Source organism: Typha latifolia, chromosome 8 (genome assembly GCF_019914945.1).
Source record: "Typha latifolia isolate L0001 chromosome 8, TyphaL0001v2, whole genome shotgun sequence".
Taxonomy (NCBI): domain Eukaryota; kingdom Viridiplantae; phylum Streptophyta; class Magnoliopsida; order Poales; family Typhaceae; genus Typha; species Typha latifolia.
This window is the reverse complement of record NC_133093.1, coordinates 6782251-6806130: the sequence shown is the minus strand read 5'-3', so window position 1 is coordinate 6806130 and position 23880 is coordinate 6782251. Positions and strand designations below refer to the sequence as shown.

At 37.9% G+C, this 23880-nt stretch overlaps 1 protein-coding gene across 3 annotated transcripts; it reads right to left on the bottom strand.

The window, feature by feature from the left end:
• Window positions 1-45: 45 nt before the first annotated feature.
• Window positions 46-23323, bottom strand: LOC140793344 (E3 ubiquitin-protein ligase UPL1-like). Of its 3 annotated transcripts, none has more exons than XM_073144767.1 (16): window positions 23007-23323; window positions 16441-16536; window positions 16154-16360; window positions 7994-15979; window positions 7612-7926; window positions 6265-6463; window positions 5880-6172; window positions 5511-5797; window positions 3810-4905; window positions 3565-3711; window positions 3399-3479; window positions 2958-3183; window positions 2737-2876; window positions 1198-1304; window positions 908-1072; window positions 46-421 (listed from the first exon to the last, which is right to left on the bottom strand). In XM_073144767.1, the coding sequence occupies exons 1-15, from the start codon at window positions 23037-23039 to the stop codon at window positions 970-972; spliced, it is 11316 nt and encodes a 3771-aa protein (XP_073000868.1). In that variant the 5' UTR covers window positions 23040-23323; the 3' UTR covers window positions 46-421; window positions 908-969. The 3 variants fall into 3 exon arrangements, with proteins under 3 accessions (XP_073000868.1, XP_073000869.1, XP_073000871.1); XM_073144768.1 differs by having other exon boundaries at window positions 7994-15976; window positions 23007-23178; XM_073144770.1 differs by lacking the exons at window positions 46-421; window positions 908-1072 and adding an exon at window positions 2549-2606.
• Window positions 23324-23880: the final 557 nt, after the last annotated feature.

Below are 23880 nucleotides of genomic sequence, written 5' to 3'. Positions count from 1 at the left end.
CAGCTCACTGACGTGATTGTGAATATAGAGCGAAAGAGAACAAAATTGGTGAGAAAAAAAAAATGAAAATTAATTATATGAAACCAGCTACTTATTTATGTAGACAACTACTGCACCCCACAATCTGCGGTGCAGTAAAAAAGGGTAAACAAAATACAGATGAAAATTAAGGTGGAGTTTCTATTCATTTACATTTCTCATTCCCACAAAAAAGCAACTATGAAGCTAGCCAAAAAGTAGGTAACACCTCCGAGAATCGATTGCCGTCAGAGTTCAGAATATATGCCCTGACATTGTAATCCACTCTGCTGGGAGTTTCTCGATCGTAGAGTAGAAAATTTTAGTTTACTAAAATTCCTTTGCACGATCATTTCTGAAGGATAGGCTTTCGTTATCGACTTGATCTGATTGCCTAGGAAATCTGAAAAAGTGATCCGAAGTCAGATACAGTGAAAGTGCAGCAATACAAATATAACTTGATCTTTCATTGGTTGATTTGAACATATCAGTTATAGAAAGAAAATGGAATGAAAAAGAAAACATATTTCTTGGCAATTTATTAAATTCAGTGCTCCTCTCATATTCTATGCAAAGTCTCTGAATCATTTGGGTGAAAAGCACAAATAAAATGAACAATTTTGGGTCGCAGAAGTAGCCAAGATTTTCAGAGATAATAGAATAAAAATAGAAAAGAATATACTAGATTCTTTATGAAAAAGCATGCGATCTCAGTAATGCTCAACTGTTCATGCCAGAAAACTGTCAAAATGAATGCAAAATCTGACAAATTTATAAGAACCAGGAATCTAGAATTATTCTGAAACGAATCCAAATGCCAAATCAGGGGAAATAAGAAATCAAAAGAAAAAGAAATACACTAACTAATAGTAACACAAATTTTGCTAACCTGTACATGGCAAACAGAACGCGACATAAGCTTCCCAGCTAGCACCAGAGGAGCATAGATTCTCAGCCAAAGCCAAAACCTTCACTAGCTTCATGGATTGCTAGTAGTAGGCGTTCCTCTAATTGTTCCTTGGAGGAGTACTCTGGAAGGTCTAACTGATTGAAACTGCAATTTTGAATCAAAATCATTGGTACTAATGTCTTCCATAGAAACTGGAACTTAAGGACCTATATAAAGAAAAATCTAACACTCAACTGACAGAAAATTTTGCTCCATTTAATAAGCCTTACCATGTGTGAGCAGATGGAAGCCTCTCAGGAGCACCATATGCCTTGTGAATCTGAAACCGTTGAGGGCCCGAAATGCCCTGCAATGCTCTGAAGCCTTCCAAAGGAATCTGAAATATCCACCAAAAGGTATTTTAGGGAATATTGCAACCAAGGCCGCAGGCCTCATTATATTTTCTTCAGGTAAAGTTGTTCAATCTTTACAATTTGTAGGAAAATGAACACTTAGCCACTTAACTGGGCCTATACTGGAAGATATACCTATATCTTATCAAGCTCAATGTAGGCAATGCCATAAGCTTCAAAACTTCAAATAACTCTGGGGCAATTCTAATATTTTACTAACAGTACCAAATGAAATGGCATTGATATGAAGATGTAGTGATTAACTCGAATGCATGTTAATCTCCATTGTTCTGTCTGTCATGTCTACTATCTAGCATTTTCCATGGAAAAACCATGCTAGCCATAATACATGGGATGAAATTATAGTGATACCCATGGAAAATTGATCTCATGGAAGATTTTGCCCTATAATGCATATAACTAATTAATGTGCAAAAAAATGGAGGACTACACAACCTACTGAACAGAAAAGGATTAAAGGAAAAGGTGATCATATTCTTTCGTTTAAGGATTTATCTCCCCCGGATTTTCCCGTACCATTCAAGCATGTTCATAAATCATTTCACTTTCACCACCATATGTTTCCTGTTGTATAGATGTACGCTTTAAGCAATCATAATATTCTCATGAATTTTTTGGCAAATTTTTCAAAGATCAAGAACAATATCAGTAAATTTTGATATAGCAAATAGGGAAATTAATCAAAAAAGCCCTATGTTTTGCTTTTATTATCATTTATAACCTACCTTATTGATATTTCTCATTACTCCTACATTATGGATTTAATCCTAAAAAACACTCTTGAGGTAGCACCTAACAGAATGAAGAATATTTTGTTAATTCTAAAATTAAAAAATTTAAATATTTAAATTACCCCTAATTAAAAACACTAAGTCATGCCCCATTTATTATTATTAATTTTTTTTTTTGACTTCGTAGCTGGCCATTTTACACATATAAGTTAACTAATGTATATAATTACCTTCAATTTAAAAAAACTAATATTGTTTTTTATGATTAAATCCAAAATGGAAGGGTGGAATAGGGTGTGAATGAAAATAAAAACAAAATGAAAGGTATTTCTGATCAATTTCTCTAATAAACATCCTCTCTTTTTAACCAATAAAAGATTAAAAGTTACTGTAGCAATCTTCGGATGGTTTACATGCTAGTCATCATCATAACAGAGACAAGGGGAATCAATTAATAGATATTTAGACCATTATACCTCTAGGGTGTAGAAGTACACTTATAATTCACATTCAAATGTTTAAAGAGCTTGATACCTGCAAATATATTGATTTTCACAATGAGGGAAGCCTAGAATAGTGTTCTTGATATGATTGAAATATCTACATTAATGACATTAAATTCCTAATTAGACAGATAAAGTACCAGTTTCACATGTAATATTACCTTTGATGTTCCTGTTACGAATTGCAGCAACCTAGCCATATCCTCCTTGTTGAATTCTTTAACAACTTCCCAGAACCACTGAATAACAGTAGATGCAGCAGTATAGCCAGTATATTCTGTATTTGCTTTCAGGTCATCAACTGCAATCAGTAATAAGAGTCATCAGAAAGAAAAAGAATACAGACAGAATCAACAAAATTTAAGTTGGCAATGACACTCACGATCAATCTCTGGAAGTCCGCTTATCAGAAGCTCTAGCTCCTTGTCATTAAATATCGAAATAAGTTCCATTGGAACTAATTCACTGAAACCCTCCAGGAAGGCATTAATTTGAGGACGAATGGCTGTTGTCAAAATATGTTCAGCTACAAGGTCCACATACTCGTGTTTTGTTTCTTCAGTAACCCTGATATTTCTTCCTCCAGGTATCAGCTCATAGTCCATAACCTTTGTTATAAGATGTGCAAGGGTAGATCAAGGATTGTCAGTTGAACATGCATAGAAGTAAAAAAAAAAAATGTTGCAATCATTCTGATAGACGAAGGGAAAACAGAAAGCCCCAAGAACTGCTTACTAAATTGATAAAACTGAGTACAATAACAGATGCAAATTATAGTTCTCCAGATTCATAACACTGCCCAAAATTTTCATCTTATTCTTACCTCATTTTTCTCATATAGGATGTGTTTCTCCTCATCTGCATCCATACTAAATGTCAAATCAGGGATCTCGCTTACATCATTCTGTTAGAAACAACGATTAAAAAAATTGTTTCAACAACAATCAGATAGATCACACATGTTAATGTTTATATTTCTGAACACAAACCTCAAGCATCCATTTCAAGTTCTTGTAGTAATCAGGATCTACAGCTTCTATATCATGATAAGTCACTTTCACACCAAGGATGTGCTTGTAGAAAGAGCGAGTGAAATGAACATCCAAAAGCTGGCCATCAAACAGTGCTTTGGCAACCTGCATAAATCATTAAAATTTAATTTAGTAAAGATAACTGAAAGAGTCATCCAGAACTGAAAATTCAATAGAAATGAGAAGTATCCTGAAAGTATTACCACACGGCCCACAAATTTGAAATACGAAAGATGCTCTGTTTGGTAGACAGAATTTGGGTTAGGCTGGAAACTCGCATTATTTCCAACAGTAGTGAAAAGCAAAGCTCCTTTATCAAAGATAACTCTTGAGAGTAGCTGGTACCATTCCCTTGTTAAACCACCAGCGTCAATTCCCTCTTCTCCTTGAAATTGAACAGTTAATCGTCCCTTAAGGTCCTGAGTGCGGCGCAACCGCAACTGATTGTATGAATCCTCCAAGACATACGCACGACGAACACTAATACGCAAAGGTGCAGAAGGATGCTGATCATGTTGTTGCCTGATGCGTGAGCGGAAATAAGCTCTCTTGTTATCAAAATCAATCAGCTTTGGTACTTTCAACATCATTGAAAGAGATTTCTCCAGCAAGCTTGGGTTTTGTCTTATAAAAACATTAAGAAGGCGACGATGCTTCTCCGCGACCCTTGCAAAAGTTAAATTTCCTGTTCCACTGCTCTTCAAAGAAGGTGACAATGAGCTCCCAGCAAACTCTTTGACTTCTCTTGCAGTTACATCAATATCTGGAAGCGCAATAGTTTGGTTTGTCTGAAGCTTCTCGCAGAGAACAAAAAAAGATTCTATAAATGGCAGCAGTCGCTGTGTGCCAGGAGGAAGAGGGGGGGAAGGAGCAGAATTGCCAAATTCTCCAGCATCTATTGGTGTAGGAGAAGAGAAAGTTGAACTCTGCCCTAGCTTTGCCTCGGTTGTGCTTATGCAGTCGCTTAGCTCCTGCCACAGTGGCTCAAGACCTAAATTTAAATCCCACAATACAGACTGCTCCTGCTCCCCATGAACCTCCTTATTGTTTTCCCCGTCAACAGAAGTAAGGGTACTAAGGGCTTGTAACACACGCAATATTGCAGCGCCAGCCATAGAACAAGAACTAAGTCCTAGCATTTGGGTGTTCCTCAAAGTCACAAGTTCTTTAACTGCAGAAGAACTTAAGCTCCGAGCTAAACTTGCTAGCTCAAGTGAAAAGAATTTTCGGTGGAAAGCAGCAACGGATGCCAATTTCTTCACTACTTCAGCAGCAAGTGAATATACTTTATCTGAAAGTCTGTTTATAGGACAAACCAAATGGTCAGTCTGTTACATTTGCACGCAGAAATCAGGAAAATGTTTTCAACATGATTTATTCTGCAACATTATAGAGTTGTATTCTTGTTTCTAAATACACTTCCTGTTGTGACCCTTCGAATTTGTCCTTTGTGGTACAAGAAGGAAAAAAAGAAAAAAATGCGTCCTAGCAAATTAGGCTATAAAAGCGTAGTTAAATTCTACAAAATTAAGACAACTCCTACAATTCAAACAGGTTGTGATATTCAAATTCATTTAAGTTTAACGAATACATTACTTGTTCTTTTCAAGCAGCATTAATGAAATGCACCTTTGTAAACAGGTTGATTGCATGATATTCAAATTCCTTTAAATGTAAAGAATATGTTACTTATTCTTTTAAGCAGTATTAATGAAATGCACCCTCGCAAATTTAGCAACAGAAGATTCACACTGAATAGCACAAATATGTCAGACTAAAAGCTGACTCACAAGGGACATGATCCATCCAATCCAAACTGATAGCTATTTATTAAGTTCTTCTCAACAACAAAAAGAGATATTACTCTAAGAATAAAATATCTAAGAATGGATAGAAATAGTTACCCTTCAAGTGCAAGAATACTGCACAGGTTGCACAGATATGACTCAGGAAGCTCCAACAAAATATCAGATAAATTTAAAGATCGTTTGGTACCCGATAATGGCAACTCTGAGTTAGAACTTTGACTAACTTCCTGATTAGGGATTTGTTCATGAGTAGAAGAATCACTGGGGATGTGAGATGGTGCTTCATTTTCTAATTGTGTCTCAGAGTTGACAGGTCCAGAGTGATTAAGGGAATCAAATTTTGAGACGGCATTGTTAACCACTACTTGGAGCAAACACATGACCTGCCGAACAAAATTAAATCAATTGCATAAAAAGTAAGCTTTAATAAAAATGTCCCACCTATAAACGCAAGCTTGAGATTACCTGCTCAAGATGCGCACTGCTGCGCAAAAACAAGGGTGTACTAAGGAGCTTAAGAAACAACAACAGAGGTGTACGATACTTCGACGATTCTTCCAATACACCTAATGAGGACTTTGTTTCAAATATATTCTCTTTTCCCTTATCAACCCTTGTGATTTCAGTATCAATAGTAGATGGGGAATTTGATGTTGATGGTGGATCAAAATAAAACAAAATGTCCGCAACAGATGAATGATTTGATGCCAGATATGTCAGAATCTCAAGAAGTCGCCTTGAAACAAGAGGAGGAAGACCTTCCAGAAAAAGCAGAAGTAACATAATCAGAAAATTATCTTAACAAAGGATCCAAATATACTGATTATTCATAGCATTGGAGAAGAAGTACCATCAGAGGATTGTGGTCGGGCATAGACAACATTCCACTGACATCCATAAAGTCGCTGTAATATCATGGTACTTGAGCCACCGGATCCATCAACTTCAGACTTAATCATATCAATTAGAAGGCCAACAAGAATACTTCGCGTCAGACTATGGGCACATAGATTCAGCAACAATCTTTGAAGAAGCCCTTTGTTGAGAGGCTGCCAAAAACAACATAGAAAGAAAAATATAAATGATGGGCATTAATGCAACAAAAGCAACTATGTGAAATTAATGACACTAATAATGATTTGAATGATTTGAATGTTAAATAATACAAGGATGGTCATGCCGGTGGTGGCACGGCATTTGGCAGTGGTATACCCCGTGTCTAGATATGCTAAACCAGCACGGCTGCATAATGATCTCCGTGCCAATGCAGAGCCTTTCTTTTTTAGATTTTTCCTATTTCCATCAATTATTATTATATAAAGTCTTTGATCCTCACTGTTATTCTACGTTCAACTAGATATTAGTTTTAAATATTGTCATATTGAACTATCATCAATTAATATTATATATTGAATATTATTGTGTATTCAATTATATTATGGAGTAATCATATTATGTGTTGAATAATATTTAAATTTGACTATTGCTTTATCTTTAATAAAAAAGGTTATTTACAAAAATAATTTAAAATTAGAACTCTGTAATATAGGTTTTAATACATATATTTAAACTAAAAACCAAAGATTGACATGCCAAAGACTTAAAAATGTTTTTTAATATTCTAAAAATTTTACTAAAAATAAGTTAAATGCGTGCCAAAGAGGTGTGCCACTAGCATGCCAAGCCATACCGACCAACACATGCCATGCCAATGGTGGCACGACATAGCATGTGACACTAGCACGGCCATAATGGAGATTCCAATATATGTATTAGGAAATGAGTCTTTATATGAATGGACAGTTACATTCTGGAACAACAATCTAAGATTATTTGATCACTTCCAAGAAAAGCTCCTCAATAGATGTTATGAGGTGAAGTAATTGTACTTTGCATAATCCAAACTTCAAACTATACTCCAATTTGTTAGGAATGCATAATGCGGCTGCGTTATTGTACCTAACTTAATTCATACTAGAAAAAAAAAGCTTGATCGACCTTAAGTTTTGGATAACAATATGATCTCAAAATTACGTCCAACCAATTAAGTGATGATCCCCTTAGAATAAGGGTCCATTACTGTTGTCTTTCTATGTTCACTTCAAATGAAAATGATGATTACTTAATACAAATAAGGCCAGCAACTTAAACCACATAGAAAAAGTGAAAAAAGATAAGGAAAGAAAGGAATAATTACCTGAGCTAACCGTAAGAGACGAATAAGAGCTTTCAAAGAATTTGAATCCAAAAGAGGTATTCCCTCAACTTCCTTACCCTTTGAACTGCCAGCTGCAGCAGAAACTATCCTTCTACCTATTGTCACTCCAACACCTCTATCCATGACTGTCTGCCTGTCAACCGCCAGCCTCCTGCTACCAAGTCTGTGGCTACCTCCAAAAAGGCTTCCTCGAGCATGATAGCGACTAAATTCCCTGTCCCTAAGCATCTGTGCTTCAGCGAGTAAAGCTGAAGGTAATGCTGATAAAACTGCTTCTGAAGAGGTCAAAAGAACCTGAAAATGGAGATAACGCAAAGAGATCACGATTTGATAACAAAATATAATAAATCATTATTAGTACCTCTTCACGGAGATCAGGAGGGAAAGTAGCTATAATTGAAGCATTATCCATGTCAACTGGTTGTCCTTCAGCTTGCTGAGAACGAATAGTTCTTTGTGCTCGCTGTTGAGCCAAAACTTCAGCTTGGATGTCTGGTGGAAGAGCAGCCAAAAATTCAGGGTCTATCTCTTCTACAGTTGGAGGAGCATATGCAGTTTGAGCAGTGTTATTTTGCTGGGAAGTTTGCTGTGAAGCTTGCTGGGAAGCCAGCACTTCTGCACGAAGATCCTCTGGAAGTGCCTCAAGAAAAGTCGGATCAATTTCATTCGCACTAGAAGCCTCGTTGTTGACATTGACTTGATCAGCCAGATTAGTCTCTTGGGGAATTCCTTCAGTTTGCTCAGCAGATGAATCGTTCATATTTGAAGCAGGCACAGAGTTTTCAATTCCAACATCAACACCATCCATATCAACATCAGCACTTGCAAAAGCTGAACCAGCATGAGCATCACTCAGCTCTGGTAGTGCATTGCCTGAAGAAATAAGGGCATGACAACTAGAATAGCTATCTAGGCCTGATGGTGGATCTCCAATATCATTTCCAAATTCAGTATTTTGCGCATGAGCAGGTTCAGAACTATCTTCCATGGGATGATCTGTTGATATAGCTATCTCAGAGAGAGAACCTGCTTGTTCACTGGGGCCAATTTCTTCCCCTTGTCTATCATTGTACACCATCTCACTACCATTATGCATAATGTTCAAATCATCAGGTAATACTTGCCTAATTTCAGGTCTGTCTTGGTTCTCTGATGGTACAGCAACCGACTGTGCATCAATTATTTCATTGGGTAATTCAGGAATACATGAAGCACCATTAAGAGGTATACTTTGTTGCTGAAGAACTACACAGGTTTCTGGTTCTTGATGCAAACTTCCACTTGGTTGACTAGGAATATCAGCAACTATTGGTGCTTGATTGTCCGCATTTAATGATGTTAATTGCTGGTTCGTTGCTTCTCCAGGCTTCTCAGACAGTCGCTGCAATAGATGGTTATCATCAGAAGTCAAGCCACGCAACTGAGACACGAATTGCTCCTCAACTGCCTGTGCAATAGCAGCAGCATGGCTGCCTGCCTGAGGCTGACCATCATCTGTCCACCGATTATCTCCAGATCCCCTTCTTCCACCAATATGTAAAGAGTCCATACCAAGAGAGAAATCAATTAGTGGTGGGGGTGCAGCACCAACCAAACGATCACCAAACATAGAAGCAGCAACATCGGATGGAAGCCCAGCATCTAACATGTAGAAATGAGCAACATCTAGATTCCCAAACGATAATGCATCCAAGTCCCTAGAGGAGGTTACATTTGAGGACCACAATGAAGAAATCAGTTCCCCTGATTGAGAAGGTCTAACAAGTAGTGGATGTGGAAAAGCATTCCCATCAAATCTTGACCGGTCAAGGAAAGACCTGCTACCACTTTGGCGACGCCGCTCTATACCAAATGGACGGTGCAGATGGTATATATCCTCTGCATCCACACCCTGAAAAGATTCTGCAGCAATATCAATAAAACCACTTCCATCTCCATGCCCCCTTGAAACTCGCAAGTGATCCAAACCGCCTAAGCCTTCCCTCCATCTCACTTCTATAAAACGGTTCTCAGGAAAATCCTCATCCTCTTCGTCCAGCATGTCATCATTGTATTCATCAGCGATCCCATTGTCATCATGGTCCTCCACATCTGTATCAGCTAATGACATCATGCCAGCTGCTTCTTCTGCTATATCTTCATCATCATCCTCGTCATCATCTTCTTCATCATCCTCACCTTCATCTCCCACATCTTCATCATCCTCCTCAACCATATCATCATCAGCCCGATGTTCAACTCGAAAAGCCAATCCAACCTCATTTGCATTCGGAATGACATTACCTTCATCAATTTCCTCTCGCATAAACTCTACCCCTTGTTCCACTGGCACATCTGCATCAACGTTTGCTGCCCCCTCTACTCGCATATCATGCTCTGTAGACTGATCATGACTTGCATCCTGATCCCTAGCATTATGAGACAATTCCTGAACATGCTCCGTAGCACCTTGGATGATATTATCATTCTGCTGTTGATGATTTGTGATTTGGTCATGGTTTGCAGTTTCATCGCCAGCATTAGTGTGATCTTCAGTTCTTCCAAGTGAGCCCATGGATCTTCTCTTACTAAAGCCATCCAATTTAAGCACTTGATCACCAGCATTGGCAGCCCGCGTGAGACTCTCTAGGGCCTTGAGTATCAGGTTTACAACCTTTGGAGCATCTGGGTGATCCAGATCAATCACTTGAAGTAGACCAGAAAGAGATTGCACCATTCCTCCATCTAGCATTGCTTTAGCAATATCTGGTGAGCACCCAACACCAGGCAAACTATTGGAAGAAGAATTTCTCGACAAAATTGAATTTACCAAGTTCGCAAAAGCCATAACCTTCTTTTCTGGTATCAAGGAGCCTTTGGAAGAATTGCCTGCTGAATCTAATAAGGAAGAAAATGATTTGACGATTTCCAAAATAACTCGCCTGCGCCCTTCAGTGGATCTGCCGCATAACACTACCAAGAACCAAGATGCCTTTTCAGATAGCTTCTCCTTCCACTCATCTGAGGCTTCAGCAGATTTTCCAGGAGATAGTGGAAGTAGCTGATGCAATATATGATGCACTATCCCACCTTGTCCAGAGCCACCTGATTGACCGCATCCCCGTAGCTGACAAATTTCCATATCCCGTCTCAATAATATCCCAACGGAGTGCACATACATGAGAAGAATTTCACTCATTAACTTAAGGACAAAAGTCAGCTTTGCAAGCCATGCAGATCTTTCAGAGATATCAGTGTCCATCTTCTGTATCTCATCAACTTTTGATTTACCCTTTTGTTTTGTGTTTGGTTCATCAATTTCCATAATAGTTGATGAATTACTGTAATCCTCATGTTTCTTTGATGATGGAAAGCTCATAACAATTTCCAGAAGCTGGTCAATCACTTGAGAGAGACTAGCTGGAACCCTTTTATGGCCTCGTGAACATTTGCTTGGTGTATCATTTGTCTTACTTTCAGGCATCTGAAGAGGCTCATTAGATGGTATTCCATTTTCAGTGCAAGAGGTTCTAACTTTATCCTTATCTCTCTCTTTATCCTTTAACAAGACTACATTAGTCCTCCCCCCAGATAAATCTATCTGGCAAACTGCATCTGCAGCTCTCATAAACACAGAGGGATCTCTGGATATTACAGATGCCATTGACGTCAGAAATAACCTAGGGGAAAGACGACCAGCATGACGACTAAGACTGCCCATAAGGGTCTGCCTTATCTCAAACTCCATGGCAGTCTGAAGAGTATGAGGATCTTCAATAAGGTGCCGAATAATGGCAGATGCCAAGCTGTCAAATCCGGGAAAAATACAAGTCCTTGGAAGACTAAAAAGAGCAGGTAGACCTCCACTTTCAAGGAACTGTGTAGCTATAGCATGTGTTTTTGTTAGGCGTGCACATAGTTGTAAAACAGCCTGCATAACTACTGCTGGTACATGCTGCTTGATCAGTTCACAGGAAATTTTCAGCATCCTTTGGCTTTCATCGAGAGTCAGATAACCAGTAGACTTCCCCAATATCTTCTCAAACACATTGCTAGATTCTTTCTCAAGGTCAATAGTTGCAGGTTTCTTCTCAATTATGGGTGATGGATTTGCCAAGGAGAGATCTAGTCCAGATGAGTCAGATAACGATCTAGAAGACCCCTCAGAGTTTTCAGAATTAAATTTGGGTTTGGGCTGTAACATATTATCAATTATTAACAATAAAGCACTCAAAGCCTTTGTTGATGAACCCTCATTTGTTGATTCGTTTCTCAATCTAAAGTTACTTAGTATATCAAGAACAACTGGAATGACACCATTCTCAGCAGCAATTTCACGTGTGCTGCTATCTTCAGTAAGAAGCAAGGCCAATATGTGTGAAATATAATATAGAGCACCAGTATCATTGGAGGAATCTGATGGACATAGCTTTAGCTGCTGAACAAGATATAGTGCCACCCTTGGGCGATCTTCCCCTTTGTTTCGATTGCATAGTGTTACTAGTAGATCAGTTAATGGAAAAGCTACTGAATCACTACTTCGGAATAATTTCATTGACGCCGCAAGAATATCATCCAAAGGGGGTGCATCGACCACCCTCTCCTCTGAAAAAGCATTTTCTGTCTTACAAGTAGCATCCTCCTTCGATGTCTCCATTGAATTTCCAAGTGACAAAGCAAGCGCCTGAGCAAGCTGTACATCTTCCTGCACATATTCCTCAGGGTGGCTAAACAACCAATCAGTAGCCATCTCAACACTGTTTGTCCCCACACTTCTTAAAGCTTCTTCAGCCCGAGCTCTAGTAAAGCCCATCTCAACTATGGTAGAAATAGTGGATTCATCAAGAGGAGGGGTAGTAAGTCTTTGGTTTGTATTTACCAAGCCACTTCGTCCACGCTGCAGATCTCCAACACCAGAGTATATATGATTGATAATGGAAACCAAAGAAGTAATGAGACCTGGACTGCAATTAGGAAACATAGAATGGTTCCATACTGGAAGTACTGCTTCTAGGACTTGTGATTGAAGAATACGAACAAACACTTCAGGATCCCTTGGTACAGGGAAAAGATTGATTGACAGTTCAGTTGTAACAGGCTGAACAAGCAGTTGACCTTGAGATGGTGATGGAGATAACAGCAATGATGAATTCACATGATATTCCAGCAGCCTACAGTAACTTTGCAATGTATCCAGCAGCCACGGACTGTGGCAAACCTTCTTCTCATCAACAGAGGTTCCTTGATCAGGTCCAGCTGTTGAGAAAGAGAAAGGCAAGGTCCACAATAGCTGGCTGGTGGCCTCAAATGTAGTCAGAAGCTCCTTAAATGTCCCATTTACATAGAAGCTATTGACCAAGGCTGTATTGCATGCACGGCGTCTGCTATCAAAGATAAGTGCAGCCATGTCTTCGACGACCTTTCCAAGGTACCGACATTTAACAGATAATGACATTTCAAATCCAGCAGTACAGTTTCCAGAGTAACTAAGAGCATAGAGGAAAAGCTGTGCCAATGCAGTCACAAGGCTCCTAGAAGCAGGACTCAGGTTAGAATCAGCTCTGCGACGAGCTGGTAATCCTTTGACAAGAGAAGCAAGGAACGAGCGCATGGCAAAACCGAGTTTGGTCAGCACATCTGAAACAAGAGCATCTGGACTCCTCTTACCTGTATCTTGAAGCTGAGAGTTCTCCACAGTGTAAATAGAGCCCTCTGTATCTGTAAGTGATGCATCTAGCTGCCGACTAAGCCTGCCACCGCGAATCCTAGAAAATGCATGGCGTCCATGGCGGTGCATACTTCCAGCAGAACGTGCCACAGATACAAAATCTGGTTCTAGATTCCAAGGAGAGACAGAAGTATTCCTTATTGAGACAGGATTCATATATCTCACAACAGGAACAACATTTCCATCATCGTCACTCTCCCTTCCGATAACAGAAGATGCAGAAGTATCTCCTGTTCCAGTTTCTTGATAAGTATCTTGCTTCTCATCTACCTTGGAATCACTAGATAAAGAGATTTGCCATGTCATTTCTTTATAAACCTTGCCCAGTTCCTTCAAAATATCAGCTTCACCAGCAGCCAACTCTGAGACTATAGTACTTGTTCCCTTCAAAAGAAAATTAGCAAGAGACAGCAGTCCTTCCAGGCCAGAAAGGCATTTCAAGATATCTAGTTGCTTAGCAGGTCCAGTATCAGAAAGCTTAGTTCCAGAAACTGAGCCCATTAATTCATTTGTCAGCCGAAGATGTTCTCTTATAAATGAGCAAACAGCCCTAGCCAAAGATACAGAATGCTGAGGTGAAAAATTTTTAAAAGCAATAGATATGCTCTGCCCAATTGAGACGGAAATAGGCATTGATTGCAATGTCAATAACTTGAGAACTTCTTCTATACCCTTTTTCTCAATGAATATACGGCATGTATCAGAATTCTGAAGAATAGTTTCAAGAAGACGAGCAGCATTACTAATGCACTCAGGAAGAAATGACTCAATTGTCACAGTTGTACCATCTAAAGGTGCCTCAATCATCTGTACCGAACTGCCAACCTTGGACAATTCTCCTTGTGGAATGGACCTCTCTTCTACATCCATCTCCATGGGAACTGGGCACGAGCTCTGTGAGTCTTTTGTGGAACACTCAGAACCAGATCCAAGTTTTGAAATTGTAGTCAAGATCTCAATAAGCATGTCAACTCCAGAAGCACGCAAGGAAGAAGCATGGCGCATTAATTCATCCAATCCATTAGACAATGCTCCAGTAGTTTCTCCACCAAGGGCTCTCAAATATGATCTGGAAGTGAAAATTTTCACAAAGCACCTGAGAGCATTAGAATCCCTCACTAACTGGAGACCAGAACTGTTCACGCATAAAGCATCCAAACACTGAGGTATGCATGTAACTGCATCAGAATTGCATAGCACACCACTCATGATGGCATCAAGAAATGCACGAGGCAAATCAGCCGCATCAAGGACAGGGAAACATGTGGGATCTTTGTGTATAAGATCACTCATAACATTCGCGGCAAGTGAGAATACACCACCACCAAATTCCTTTGCTCTCCTGAAAATAATGCATAAACATGGTGGCAATACACTCTCTTCTGAACCATCAACACGAGCAGAGCTTCCAGGGACATAATTTGCAAGAGATATTGTGCGCAGCAAAGCTTTCATCAATAACTTTCGATGATATGAAATCATGGCTTCTGAATAAAGAGTTTGTATATCTAGTGCAGACAAACTGCCCAAAACTTGTTTGCCCTTGCTATCATGCTGAGCTTCTTCTCCAGAATTCTTGGAACCTTTTTCAACTTGTAACACTTCAACCTTCAGACGTGCAATAGTGTCATCTAGACCACCTAAATCTCTGAATAAGGCTGAAGAGGGATTATGATAATCTAAGAAGCCCTCGATGACATGAACTGCAGTACTAACAAGGTGTAGGTGCTGCGGATTAGTATCTTTAAGAAGGGGCAAAATAGTAGGTATAAATCCTGCTTCTTGAAGAGCTAAAGAACCAGGAGTAGATGAAACCAATATGGAGACAAGAGATAACAGTGCCTCAGCAAAAACAATGGACCATTTTGTGGAACCACTAGTAATTGAATCCACTGCCTTCTGCATAAGACTGGGAAGAATTCCGCGATGGCCCCCAGCTGTCACAGAAGAAAGAACCGTAGGTTGGCGAGATCGATCTTGGCAAACAGCAACCAGCGACAAGACACCCAAAATTCTAATCCTTTCTGGAATGTCATCTTCATAACTAAGTAATGATAAGAGCTCATTAATAAATTCAGGTTCATTGTTGAAAAAAGCTGTCATATCATCAGCATCATGGCTTGCCTGAACAAGAACAATAAAGGAATACAAACGGATACACATATATTGATGTCGGTCTTTCAAAGACCCAAAGGCCCTTGCAAACCTCAATCTTGTCAGTAGTGAGAACCGTAAATTTGGAGGTACATTGTGCTCCTTCACCAATTTATATAGAAGTTCAAGATCATTCTCAGTGTAACAACCAATGTTCGGTATATGAATGACTTGCAATCCCTGATTAACATATTCTGTATCATTAGAGTGATTTGCTCTATCACCAACTGCATAAAACTCGAAATGGAGAGTAGAGCCAATTTCAACTGCAGTTGTATCACATCCATTAATTAAACAGCATGCAATTAATCCAAGGCCTTCTTCCTTGCCACCCCAACCTTGCGAAAATGCAAATAACTTTGAAGTCAGAGAAGCATCTCGTATGCAACTTTTTCCAACTGTTTTCTTCACAAATGCCATCAGCGTCTGAAGGGTCGCCTCAATGACATCTGCATCAGTTGAGGCTAGAAGGGATGATAGATGCTGCTGCATTCATGAAAGACCAGCAGAAGGAGAATAAATCGAGCATATAAATCATGAGGGTAAAATCAGTAGATTAAGAAATTATAATCTATTCTCTCTCCTACAATTTGACAAGTACAATTTAGAATAAAACAGGGACAAGAAAAAAGAAGTATGCATTCATTTAGAAGAACATACCTCAAAAGAACTGTAGAAGTGTCTATTTGTACAGTTTTCCAAGATTATTCTTGTCACTCGAAGAATTTGAAGAACTGCTTCCCTAGGAAATGGAGGATCCACATCAGGAAAATTGTCTTCGAGTTGCAAATCTTTCCTCGGTTTAATGAACTTCTCAAAAAAAGAATCAAAGTGATTGAAAAGGTCAATCCAATGATGGAAATCTCCCTGCACGGAGTTCAGGAGAAATGTTTGACATTTCATACATCAAGAATAAAGTTACAGGAAATAAGTTAAGAAAAGCAAACCTTGTCAAACTCCCAGACAAAAGTTTTTAGAGGCTCCTCTATATTCTCGAGAGCAGCAGAAATGACAGTATTGATGAAGCATCTTATATTTGGAGGCTGTGAAGAAGGGTATATTATATAATGTGCATACAAAATAGCTTACTGGAAAAAAAAATTTACCAACTAGATTTTAGGCATTTCGATAAAAATCAAGAGGCATTAGAGCAAGCGCCAAGCGGAACTGAACATGCTACTCTAAAAGGCAGTCACTTGTAGGCAGATTTTTATACTATCAAACTGAGATATGCCAAATGGTGTTAGATGTTGTAATAAAAGAGAACAGATTAAAAAATGCAAAAGGGGAGTCCAGTAGTCCTAGTAATTCTACACAATTGGTTCGTCTCCTTCACCTTTTTCATCTCCCAATTGGGCCTTCTGTCCTGTTGATTTGCTACTTGATACCATGAAATTTGTAGTGCCCATGGTTTGAAGTATCCATCAAAAAACTGGCATCAAAAGTGGTTTTCCCTTAGTTTAGGCCAATGTATCGATCGTATAGGTCCCATGTCGACCGATAAGTGCAGCCATATCGCCATATCAACTGTAACACAATTCTGTTTTTCCTTTTATGGGGACTATATGTAGATCGAATCATAATTGATATCCTAATGTCTCGGGCACCATATTTTACGTTTTATTCCCACTCTTCTTTCTCTTTCTTCTTTTTTGTTTAAAGTTTTTTTCTTCACTCCACTCGTCCACCTTTTTACCTTTTCGTTTAACACCTTCTGCAATAACCTTTGTTGCAAAGGTGGTTGTTAGCCTAAACTACAAATTGCTACGAAACACCTCTATTATGAGGTGCTGAAAACAATGAGCACATGTATTTACTAAATCCATTCAGAATTCAATATTACTCTTAATATTTTCACTCTTTATATAATGTTGCTATAATCTTATTTGAGTAATCTAAATTTTCTTCGCCTAATCTATAAATGGCTTCCAACCACCTCTGATATGAGATGATGACAACAATGAGTACATGTTATTGAACCCATTCGAAATTCAATATTATTCTTAATATTTTCACTCTTTATATTATGTTGTTATTATCTTATTTGAGCAATCTAAATTTTCTTATCTTTATCATTTTTTATATACTTTTGAAATTTTTCGACATTTTATATTATTTTTTAGAATATAAGTAATTAAAAAAAAGGTTTGAAACCAAAATAGCCAATATGATGGCTAAAACAGCTGATAACACTAATATTGTCAATATGTATTGTTTTTCTCAAAGATTGATATTGATATCAATACTAATACCAATATTCAAAACCCTAGTAATGCCTTCTTGTGGGCAGAGATGTCTATCTTAATAGTTGTAATTTATATTCATTTAATAAGAAGAAGCTATAAAAGATTCCTATAGACATGGAAGAGTCAAAATAGAGAGATGATTGCTTTTGATGCATGAAGTAGTCTTTATCTTTGGAATCAATCAGCTAGGGAGCTCGATACAAAATATATTTAATTGGAAGCCATAAAGAATTGAATTCTTACAAGATCTTTTGCCTCACATAAAAATTTGCTCCATAGTACCCATAAAACTCAATGACATAACAGTATGTAAATGCCTCTAATTTTGTACTGAAAGTGGTCTTTTCTTTTCCTAAAGCAGAATTCATCAAAGATGGATTAACGCAGATTTCCTGCTAAGCAATAAACAAACATTCTCATTCAATATCGTCCGCTATAGTTTACCTCTACATTATGATATGTTGTCCAAACTCTAAAGTCTCCACATGTGTGTTGTGCCTCCTCTGAAGTAAAAGTGTAATTTCAGCAGATTATCTCGTTTACAAGATACAACAACGAACTACAACATTTACAGGCACTAATGATCCTACATACTGCTTTATCAGAAGTTCTACAAGAATCAGATGCCTCCAACATCTATTCTACAAACTGTACAATGTTTGGATGTTGCAAAGCAAGTTGTCGAGGAAAAATGTATGTACAGAAGTATATCACAAATGCATGATGCATGTGAGTTCATGAAAGTAAATGAACAAGAAGGCATGCGTTTAAACATAACTAAGATAAGATAACTCTATATTTCACTATTTGGACCCCGATGTTCCACAACTTTCTATTTTTTTCTACCTATGGATACACCAAGAACCATTTACTTTACTAGTTGATATGAATAGTAACTTTAGTCCATGCTGTATCAGTGCCACTTTTTTCATGTTTCCTTTGTTTTATTAATCCATAAGTAAATTCGCTTACATATTATCCTCCAAATTCGAATTCTAATAAAGGGGCACATGTCTTACTTTCTCTCTACCATTTCTTCAAGCATTCATCAATCCAAGAATTTTCGTGCCTATGACATAGCATAACACCGCATCGGACATGCTGTGGCACTTGTCGATCGTGCCGTAAGAATAGAACTCTATTGTTGTCCCATGCAAGAGGGAGAGAAAAAAGGAGAAAAAGAGAGGTTGTCATCACCCTCGTCGCCCTACTAATGATTATCTCACCATCGCCATCACTGACCTCCTCTCTTTCTGTCACCATCTCGCATGCACTAACCAAGGTTGAAGACGACAACTTTAAGAGCTCAATGGATCGAAAATAAATGAATCTTCTTTGTAATATCCACTACATTGTGGATCCTATCGATTCTCTCTCAATCCGTGCTCTCTTGACAAATTTATCTATTATTTTCTCCAATCAACCCGGCATCTAAGGCACAGAGGGGAGAAAGAGGACGATGGCTCAACGAAGAGGAGAGCATCGTCGACGGTGGATGCTCTGCACACAATAAGTAATCTTGCAGATCGCCTTTCTCGTCTCGTATCAGTGCTTCCATCGGGTGACATGCGACACCCTTGTGCTGTGCGGATACTGCGTCGGCACATCAAATGCCAACCAACACAGAGCATGCCGATCAGCATGGTAACCCACTCATCAGAGAACATATGATAGAGCAAAATCCTAAAGCATTAATCCATTATTTTATTATTTATCTATATCCAAGGCCTCCAATAATCTCAACTCTCTTAAATTAAACTTTCCTATATAACAACTAAAATCCGTTGCCATAAAGATTCCTTCAACTTATTTAATCATATAGTCCCAAAATTCATGTTTGATGTAATTGGATAATGCTATGTGAGGTGCATAAGCACCATTGATATTAAGCATCTCTTCCACAAATACTAGTTTATTATCGCTAACATTCTATCTTCTCTTATCTGTAATTGTACCCAAGAGACTTTTGTGTTTCATTTCTCTTGTGTACAAAACTATATATTAAGCATTATTCTTTTCTCAGTTTATCTAATTAAAGTAACGTATCTTATTTCCTCCTAACATCATGTCTATCAATCAAACTATTCCACAAATAATTCTTATATTCCAGGCATTAACAAAAGCTCCTCTCATGTAGTTCCTCTGCTCTTCTACTTCCACTTATCCAGAATACTAAGAGAATGGTTATCCATCTGCCATGTGTAAGTGCTGATAGCTCTAGGGTTTGAAGTTTCATCCAAAACCAAGACATTTTGCTGAAATATTTAGCATTTTGGTCCTATCTAATCCAAAAATCCCCCGAAACTAGTATCCAACTGAAAGTCTCTAATAACATTTTTTTAAAAGTATGTTTTAGATTTCAAGTTGGATTTTACTTTAATCCAACTTGTACCTAACCCAATATCAACCTCATTACTTACATGTTATTAAATATTGTGTAAAGCATTAAAATAAGATAGAAAAGATTATTTATCAAAAGAAGTTCGGAACCAACACAATGAAACTAGAACCGAAACCAGCCAAAACAAACAAAAAACATTTTGCATTTTAATGTAGCCAAAACCCAACCTTTCAACTATGGATAGCTCCTACCTTTAAGCGGAGCATTATCCCTTGCTTGGCTTCCCCCTTGGGAAATCTTGCTCCTTATAACATCAAGGTAGTAAAGAGGATAATCTCACATACTACAAGCATTGATTCTATCAAAGTTCTTTTTCATAGTTCAAAATAATATACTGATTTTCAAACTACATAAAGCAACCAACACTTTATTCAGGCTTAGGACTAACTGTTGACAGATATAATACTAACTGCACATACAGATGGAGTTATGTTATCATAATGCCATGATAATGGAAAATATTTGCTAGACAATGAATTATTTATAGACAGCATGATTGTCACAATAATTAGTGATCTCAAACAAGGTTAAAATGCAATTGCAGAATGTGGCCAATAGGGGAACCACGTCATAGTGGGTGGTGCATATGCAAGCACATATATTTTCTTAGTCACAGATAACTAACCAGTTAACTTTATGAATTTGTTAGAACTTAGAACGAAAATAATAAATGCATATTGACTTCAACTATAAAGAATATTGGAAGATCATTCATGACAGTATACTGAAAATAGTTTAATAGAAGAAGATTTTAATCGAAAATTTTATATGGAAACTTAAATAACTATTCAGCAGGCTGATTCTACATCTTGCAATAGCTTGAACATTGCCAATCCTTTTTAAAAATTTTATCATGTCCCATTAATCGACTGAAGTCAACTATCCTATAATCTGCAAACTCCAATCACAGTTCAACTTGAATATGTCAAATTGCCTTTATATTTGTATGCAGCTCATTTGGAGGTTGAAACAAACTAAAGCCATGCCATGTTCACGCAATACTTTAGTCACCCAAATGTTACAAATGGTTTCCTTTTATAAGAAGGCGCAGTGACTACATTCATTACAATATCAGTAACTCGGTACATATATAATACTAATATGTCATGAGTATTATTCAACAATTCAAATAAATGGTTGATAGTGGTCACACTTAATAAGATAATCTAACTAGTAACTACATCCTTGAGCCTCTCCAATTCTACAATCCTATCATCAGCTGCTTTCCTAGTTCGACTTCTCTGCAAAATCCTGCAAATTGCCATCCTGCTGCATCAACAAGACCATCAATTGTCATTTCATGCTTCATAACCAGAAGCCACTAGCAAAGCATCAGGGTCCACTATCACTCACGTGATAAGTGGTCCTTTACTTTCATCTCCTGGCTATCTTCTAGCTCCTTTTCCACACCTTTGATTCAGATTGATCGTTGATGATTCCAACATTATATATGGTGATATGTTCCTTGACTTTTTCTATCTTCTACAAACTGCTAACTTTTGGCACTCTTGTCTTTCTAAAGGAAATGATGTCTCATAGTCTTTTTTTTGTTTATCTTTTTCCACACCTTAGGTTCAGCTTCATTGTTGATGAAACAAACACTATTTATGGTGAGAATCTTCATTTGGCTTCTCTTCAAACTTTGGCACTCTTGTCATGCTCGAGGAAATGGTATATCTGATCTTACTTGATTATAGTTGAACTATTGAGATCAGGAAATGCTCCTTTCGTATTTTGGTTCTTTAAGAGCATGCCATATATGCATTCTGTTCCATAATTCCATTTTAATCGAGCACTAGAAAATGCATGTGATTACCAATTAGCTAGTTCAGAGACCCCAAATAGATCATACTTTGGGCTTTATCTTCAAAACTCAGGTAAACTTTTAAGAAAATTAGGACTCAAGTAGAACTCCACTTAGGTCTCAAATTTCATCAGACAATTAACCTGCAAAGTGCCTATAAAGAATACTAGGATCTAACTAGGTATATCTATAGAACAGAGCTTCTGGCATGGGATCAAGAGGCTACAACATGAGTTACAACATGAATTATGAAACTGAAAAACATCTGTGTGTAGAGTATAAGAACTAAGACAGAACACACAAGTAGTGGAACCCAAGTGTAGCTGGCACATTGAGGAAAACAGAAAAAAAGGAGTTAACATAACAAAAGAAATAGAAGGAGAACTGTAACTGTACAATAAAGTGATGGTGATAAAAGTACTACAAAAATACAAATAGAATTTGTATGAAACATGACAGGAGGGTCAGCATTTTATGACATAAACAAGTGCATGACATTTCTACTATAGATAATAAGCTCACATACAGTATTATAGGTATGGAAGATAAAATGTGAAGAGTTCTAACAATGGTGCTTAAAGTATAAATACGTTCTTTAATCATATTTTGTTGAACGAAAGAACAAAATCTCTGACAAATAGCTAGCACATTATTCTTTAAGACCTAAATGTTCAATTCTCAGGAAAAAGGCAAACACCATAGATACCCACAAAAATTGGGGCTCAATGCATCAAACTCCTATAGAGCGGAACCTATATATTGCTCAAAAGATATTGAAAACACCCAATAAACAAAACGCTCCATATAACAGTTAGCCTTGTTGTTTTTGGCATGATGTCTACTCGAAGAAATCACAGAACTTACTTCTAATTACGAGGCAAGAAACGTAACCCAAACAGTCAATCAGCTTACATGATCATATAGAAAACGGATACAAAGCAGCGATTTCCAAAGTCACATCTTTCAAGCAGAATTCAACCTCTTCAAGAATTAAACCAAACTAAAGCAGCAAGAGAAGGCGAAGAAACATATCAAAGTAACAACGGATTTCACAACACGTACCACTTCCAAAGCTCTCTTCCTCTTGATCTTCATCTCGAAATTCGCATCGCCAGGACCAAATCCCCCGCTATGATCGCCTCGGGCGACAGCGTCTCCGCCGGAATCCGCCGCGCGATCGCAGTGGAACCGGCAGCCGAGTAGGGTTTCTTTGCAACCGGATCGATCGCGGGAGATATTTACACGCCTTGATCGCGATCCGATTGGAGGAGGAGAGTAATAGCACAAAATAATTGGTTAGGGTTAGGGTTTTTGGCTCGCCCCCGTTGCGATCGGTAGGAAAGGGGCGAGAGAGAAAGAGAGAGAGAGAGAGAGAGAGAACGGTAGGGAAATTCCAAGTGAAGGTGAGAAAGCTAAGGAGAAGGGGGAGGAGTATATACTTGTATTTATATTTCTTTATATTCTTCTTTTATGATATACGAAGAAAATGAGGGGGTAAAATTGCATAAGATTTTCTCACGGAGGATTAAATTGCTACATAAGATTAATTAATTCTCATTTGGTCACGAGAGTGTGATAATAATTGATTTCTTTGAATGTCACTCAAATTTGCCCTTGTTAAGAAGTGGGAAGAAAACATAAAAGTAAGGCTTTTGGCCTCACGATCGGATTGGCTGGAAAGAGTGGGTGGAGTGGAGATAGCTGAGGAGAGCGTGAAAGGAGGATTTGGTTAATGTACCTTTTTTTTCTATCTATATCTCGCCTTCCAATTCTCACATTTCTCAACCAGACAGCTATTTTGATGCACTTCCTATCAGTTTCTAATTGAGAAAAATTATCTATTTTAAATTATTTTCCGTGCATTTAAATTTATTATTATTGTGTGACACTTTTTCCCACAAAAGAACAAGAATATATTAGATATATATATATAAAC

Excerpts from the sequence above, each read along its gene's own strand:
- LOC140793344 (XM_073144767.1), bottom strand. The coding sequence starts at position 23,039 with ATGAAGATCAAGAGGAAGAGAGCTTTGGAAGTG. Across the intron at positions 2,877-2,957 it reads CGGACTTCCAGAGATTGATC|TTGATGACCTGAAAGCAAAT; the intron begins GTGAGTGTCATT and ends TACTGATTGCAG. Across the intron at positions 1,305-2,736 it reads TCGTAACAGGAACATCAAAG|ATTCCTTTGGAAGGCTTCAG; the intron begins GTAATATTACAT and ends TGGATATTTCAG.